Below are 6,207 nucleotides of genomic sequence, written 5' to 3' on the forward strand. Positions count from 1 at the left end.
CAAGCTTGTTATACCTTTATGAAAATCAAACATTTCAAAAATATTAAACAAAAACATTTATTGAACAGGATGTTGATTGATACAAAGACAATGGATGCGTATAAAACTACAGTACTACAAAAAAAGTTTCAGAACCATTCAGTTACTAGCTTTACAGAGAACTTCCTAAATTGAGGCATTTAAAACAATGTTGCATAATTCAATTTCCAACAGAGAAAGCCTACTAATCCTGCAATGATTGTTTTAATGCTACAAGGTTACAGAAAACATAAAACACTAATAGCAGCAGTTTTCACATGGCAAGTTCACCTATGGGCTAAATCCCATGGTTTCACCAATACCTACAAAGTGCTCAGCTTAATATATTTTTCATATATCGACCAAAGGGGGAAAAAAAAAAAAAATTACCCAAGTTCGGGTACTTTTTCAAAGGCTGTAAGGTGCTAATGTCTCATCCATTACCTTTCATGACCTCACACTAAAACATTAAGTGAAGACTAGAGACAAAAATCACTGTAATACAGTAATACCCCAAACTTAAATGTATATAGCAAAAACTGCTATTTTTATTTAAAAAGGTGCACTCACAAACATTGGGGATTAATATTCCCTATATATATAGGGACTAGTTAAGGACAGGACTAGTGGCAATTAACACACCAAAATTAAAAAAAATTAATTGATCTGTTTGCTGGTTATTAGTACCCAATAGTTCTCCAGCACTACCAAAACTAAACAGTGCGTGCAGTTGTACAGCAGGTATCTCTTCACAGTCCCCTGCCTATCACCTAAGGCAGATTTGTAGATTGGTCCAGCACAAACATGTTCCCAGTCTCTGGGATTGCAGTCCATTTTAATAAATTGTAAGGCTAACAGAACGATTCATTTTCTTTCCAATAAGTCTTGAGGCTCTGTTGCTAGTCTGTGCTGACGATCTGGTTGTCATACGGTCTGTAAATAACACTCTCTCTTCTGCTACAGCTTTGGCCATCTGCGCTTTCTTTAATTCTCTGAAAAATGAATTGACATATTAGATGCAGTACTTGTTATTACAAAATTTGCTCCAGTTTTAAGCTTGTAGCAGCATTTTAAAGGTGAACGTTCAATACTTTGTCTGGACCCGTTCACCATCTTCATATTTGTCTTATCTAGAAACAAATTACTCAGGCAGCATGGTTTACTTACTTTTGTAAAAGTGCATTTTTGAACTTCTCTGCATTTAGTTCAATTCGGAGTTGCTCTGCACTCATTCTGGCAGCAGTAAGCAGCACCGGGTGCTTCCCCAGGGATGATGCAGATGGTCTCTTCTCTGGATCTTGATGGATCATAAGCTGAAACAAAATTCCAGACTTTAAAATGTTTTTTCTAGAATTAGGTGTGTGTGTGTGTGTGTGTATATATTCTAACAAATGTATCGGAAGTTACCAAATATTAGCTACTAATCACTGTTAATAGTCTTACCTTTAATAAATTAATAAATTCCAGGGAAAGAACTTGGGGAATTCTGGGCAGTTTCCCTTGACGGATATCATGCCACTTGTCACCATTTGTTGGCATCGGTTCAGCTCCTGCAGCACTTATTACAGTCAGTGCCAGAGCAAAGATATCAGCTTTTGTAAGGTTTCTGTAGTCCTGTAAAAAAACAAAAACAAAATGCATTTAACAAATAAGCCAACAAACAGGAAACACCCAATAAAATTATAATCTGGTTTTACAGACTCTGATTAGCAATAATAGGCAAGGCAGTGAAGGACTAGGGCTAACCACAGGCTGTTAAACAAGACAAGTAAGTATTAGTTACTTTTAGTTTCAATGGAATATTGTTTCTCACATAAAATAAGGTAATCTATTTTATTCGTAGAGTATAAATTACCTCCTGGAGAACTTCGTTTGCTAGAAACCGGCTATCGCCCTCCTCTACCTTTGGATTGCTCACCCGAGTCACGTGACCAAGGTCTCCTGTAGATAAAACACAAGGATGTGTTAAAGAATGAAGTCTAGAAAAATTAACATTTTAGAATACAAGGTAGTGACTTGAACATAGTATATTTCTTGCTTAATATTTGACTTCTGTTTTTAAAAACATTGATATAATAAATACAACACTTATTACCTATTTTGTATACAACACTGGTTGATAGACCATCGTCATCATCACATTCATCCACAGATGGATGAGTCTTTCTGGAAATAAAAATGTTACCTGAAAAAAAGGTGGAGAAAAGTTAATCAAGTTTCATTAAATGCTGATACAGTATTAAAAGACTTTTTTTAAACCCAAAGTTTAAGTTCTTTACCTATGTTATTGTGTAGCCACTAAGTAACCAAGGCTTTCTAATACCTAATTATAGCATGTGTTGCAATTTAAACTAGGTTGTAAAGTAAAGATTACAAAGCTTCTTTGGCACTTACTTGGCTTTATATCCATATGTACCAGTGACGTTGAGTGAATGTATTTCAGTCCGCGGGCAACTTGCAGTAGTAGATCCTTCAACTCCAATTCAGTCAAATACTGCATATTCCGATAGTTCTCAGCCAAGGCATCAGATAGACTACCCCCATTGCAGTATTCATTCTGGATAAGCATGTGATCATCTTCTGCCCATGCTGAATAATATCTGACTACATGAGGATGTTGTCCCAGCACTGCATGTGCATAAACTTCTCTTAACGCATTTTGCCTGTCAAACAGAATAGATAAGTTATATATTATATACATAAAACACATTCTAAATCTTGAAAAATGCAATTTAATGATACTTACTCATCTACAGATCCTGCCAATGGCTTCTTTGATCGTTTTATGGCGTAGATACAGCCATCTAGCCTCTTCACACACTTGAAGACAGAACCAAACTCCCCAGACCCAATCTTCTCAAGCTCATGGAACTCTGTTGCATAGCGGGATTTCATGTTACTTTCAGTTATAGTAATCCTCTGCTGAAGCAAGGTGGGGGTGGGAGAGAAGAAAGGTATTGTTAAGTATAACATGATGCATCTTATTTTTTGCAGTTCTTGAAAGACTATGCAGAATAGTGTAAAAGCAGAAGTTATTTGCCAATCAAACAAAAATTAAAAACACAAATAAAGATAAAATTACCTTTGGTGGTGGGATGGTTTCATCTTCAAATTCACCATCACTTGCCTCCATATCCTCTCCGCAAGAACTAGGTGAAAAAAAAAAAAAAAAAGTGTTAAATTAGCATGCATTTCACTCTAGAACTGTAACAGTAACAGCTTTTACCACTAGATGGCATCTCACTTCTAGGAAGCACATGGCAAACATTGGGCCATCTGCACCTTAGTTTCCAGCCAGATCTCCTTTCACCATTCATTTATTTACCAACCGATTTAACGAACGGAGAAAAGCAAAAGGCAGTTTCTCAAACAGTGAGTCATTCCAGTAACCTAAGTTTACACTTAAACTCCCCCCCTTCAAGGAAACTAATAAAATTGAACATGCAACCAAGCCACTGAGGCATCGCCCAGCTGTATTAAGTAGTGGGGTTTTTTTTCAATTTAGTTTGTTATTACTAAATTCTTACTCATTCCAGTGTGTCCTTTTTCTGTTGTTTCTCTGTAGTGTTGCAGACTGCATGAATATGGAATCCGGCGTGAAGGGGTTTATATTAACATGGGGTGTTGTGTTTCTTTTGCAATCAGATGATGTCTTCCCAGAAGACTCCAGATTCTTAAAGAGAGCCACTCCTCTGAGCCGAACGGACCCAGGGCCGGAGGCCGCCCTTGCTTTGGACAGCAAACTCTGCAAATAAATAATCAATGAAACAGTTGACGCCGACGTGATATGGCTGTTCACTAAACGAATTCTAAAAAATACGCTTGACATTTCACACTAACATTGTAGAACACAAATGGAATTTGCAATACAAAATTTTAAACTGAATTTACACCAAGTATAGCTGGATTCAGTTACACGCCTAACACTGAAACTTTAATACCTATAAGATAACTTTTGCACAAATCTTTACTTAAATAATGGTCAATTTGCAAAAAAAAAAAAAAAAAAAAAAAAAAACCCCAAAACAAAGCAGTTAAAAAATGGAAGTGCAGGTCATATTGCATTGTGTTGAACATCGTTCCAATGGACGCCTGCACTTTCCGAAGTTTGACTCGCACCCACACAAAAATAACTTTGATTACAAACCCTGGAGTGATTCCTGCACTAAACTGTTCGTTCAGCTATGGGCGAGTCGGCTATCATGGTCGATTAAAGCACCATGTAAGTGACTGGCAGATTAAGTTTACAAAATCATGTGCACAAATATTTTGGGGAAATTTCCAAACGGAAATGATGCATAACAAGGCGACTCGCTTATGATTTCGTGGGGCCGTCCCCCCCCCCCCAACGGGGGACCTTTGACCAAACATGGTCAAAGGTCAATCACAAGTCTGTTTCGTACAGCCACAGAAGATAAACAGGTTACGCGTGTATAATATTCACGTTTCGCTGCTAAACACGTGCACGCCAGCCCTAGTCCTCCAGGATCGTCAACTGTCCCTCAGACAAACTGATCGGCGTAACATTCAAAATATACTTTAAGTTCAGTTGTCAAACTCACAAAAATACCAAAACTCAAGGTAGCGTTTTAAAAATTACAAAATTAAATGAAAGCTTACCTTTGGTGTATGTGGTGTATCAAACAGTCGAAGTTTTCTAAAGGTTTTATGAGGCGGCGTATCGGGGCAGTCGGGGATCGGCGAGCTGGACCCCTCTCTGTGGTACGAACTCTCCGGTGAAAAGCTGTTGTAAGCACGGTTACATTTCCTCGGAGACGGGGAGCCCCTCATAAAATCACTGGGAGACTTTAGAGGAGAAGGTGATCCAAATCCTTCTTCCTCCCAGAAATCCCGGTCTTCATGTCGAATCCCGGGGCTGCCCCCTGCTTGCTCGTTTCGCTCCTTTCCCGATTTCTGCCTCGACTGCACCGGGGAGTCCAGCTCCTGGAAAGCCGAGTCTGCACCAGTGCTGTTGGCGTCCTCTTCTGCGGGCTCGTCTTCTCCGTCACTGGGGGAAAACTGGAGTTTCTGTCGAAGTGGGCGCATCTTTGGCGAAGTACTGCTGTCTCTTCGGCAACTAAAACTCATTTTCTACAAGAGACCCTTTTTTAGGGTTAAAAAAAATCAAATCAAAATGGGCCGTTGCAAAAGTAATAAATAAAATTAAAACGTATACCAGAAAGTTTAAATCACATGATATTCGACATTTAAAAAATGAATAAAATGACGAGTGCCTTTAAGCATCGCAAGCAAAATAACTCACCTTTACTTAGATAGCTTAAGTTTAAACCTGGAATGTACATAAAAGTTTGAAAAAGTTTAACCCGGGGGGCAACGGGTGCTGCAAACGACGTATTCCACACTACCGAAAGAAACTGTCACCTTCGCTTCAAACACAAATATGACCAGAAGACGCCTTTCGCAGTTCAGATATTGTTGTCCATAAACACTGCCGAAGAGTCTGCCAGCGAGTCAGCCCGACTGTTAGCACAAGAACCCAGTGAACACGAAAATGGCTGCACTGGCACTCCGTCTGCGATACCGAGACTTTTCTTTCATCAATCCAAAGTTATGATTTAATCAGTTTTCTAAAGTGTTTGTAAGTCAGCAGAAAAAAAAAATTAATTACTTTTACCTGAGCCGTCTCGCCGTGTATTTGTTTACTGATCAATTGGAATAACTCTTTACAAGATCCCACTCCACGTCTTCCCGCGACCGTTGACCAAATGACTGTCTCGCCAGCCAATGACAGCTCGAGCTGTGTGTTTGAAATCTAGGCGCCCGAGACTTCTAGCTCTAACGCACGTCATTGATCAGGGATTGTAAACGAAACGTCATTTTGGCGCGAATCTGCCCCATGACCCATTGTGAATTAGTTTGCCCAGTCAAACCGTTGTGTAGATGTTGCAGATCAACGCCATATATTAATTCTATTGTCAGACTAATTGCGTAGTGGTCTTGCAATCCGCATGAAGTACATCTGTGAGAAGTTCTGTATGTGTTTGTCTATAAATCTTTGGTACCTTATTGTTAATTGTACCTTTACATTTGTTATATAGGTGTTTAGTTCATTTTAACACAGTGTAATTGTAGTACGGTGTATAAGTACGAGCATTGCATGGGTATTGTAATGTTACGTTATAAGCCAATGTAGTGAAAGTGAAGTTGAAAGGGAGTTCGGTTTCAGGA

The 6,207-nt window shown here is 38.9% G+C and overlaps 1 protein-coding gene across 4 annotated transcripts; it reads right to left on the bottom strand.

Annotated features, from left to right (window-relative positions):
- Positions 1-43: 43 nt before the first annotated feature.
- wee1 (WEE1 G2 checkpoint kinase) lies at positions 44-5,769 on the bottom strand. 4 transcript variants are annotated; one of them, XM_041219233.1, is made up of 11 exons: positions 5,654-5,769; positions 4,639-5,121; positions 3,546-3,763; positions 3,101-3,167; positions 2,765-2,940; positions 2,413-2,681; positions 2,114-2,203; positions 1,874-1,959; positions 1,462-1,632; positions 1,186-1,331; positions 44-1,010 (listed from the first exon to the last, which is right to left on the bottom strand). In XM_041219233.1, the coding sequence occupies exons 2-11, from the start codon at positions 5,104-5,106 to the stop codon at positions 854-856; spliced, it is 1,848 nt and encodes a 615-aa protein (XP_041075167.1). In that variant the 5' UTR covers positions 5,107-5,121; positions 5,654-5,769; the 3' UTR covers positions 44-853. The 4 variants fall into 4 exon arrangements, with proteins under 4 accessions (XP_041075167.1, XP_041075169.1, XP_041075168.1 ...); XM_041219235.1 differs by having other exon boundaries at positions 5,648-5,769; XM_041219234.1 differs by lacking the exon at positions 5,654-5,769 and adding an exon at positions 5,282-5,641.
- Positions 5,770-6,207: the final 438 nt, after the last annotated feature.

The sequence above is a fragment of the Polyodon spathula genome, chromosome 19 (assembly GCF_017654505.1).
Source record: "Polyodon spathula isolate WHYD16114869_AA chromosome 19, ASM1765450v1, whole genome shotgun sequence".
Taxonomy (NCBI): Eukaryota; Metazoa; Chordata; class Actinopteri; order Acipenseriformes; family Polyodontidae; genus Polyodon; species Polyodon spathula.

Excerpts from the sequence above, each read along its gene's own strand:
- wee1 (XM_041219233.1), bottom strand. The coding sequence starts at position 5,106 with ATGAGTTTTAGTTGCCGAAGAGACAGCAGTACTTCGCCAAAGATGCGC. Across the intron at positions 2,941-3,100 it reads AAACCATCCCACCACCAAAG|CAGAGGATTACTATAACTGA; the intron begins GTAATTTTATCT and ends ACCTTGCTTCAG. Across the intron at positions 1,332-1,461 it reads AATTTATTAATTTATTAAAG|CTTATGATCCATCAAGATCC; the intron begins GTAAGACTATTA and ends ATTTTGTTTCAG.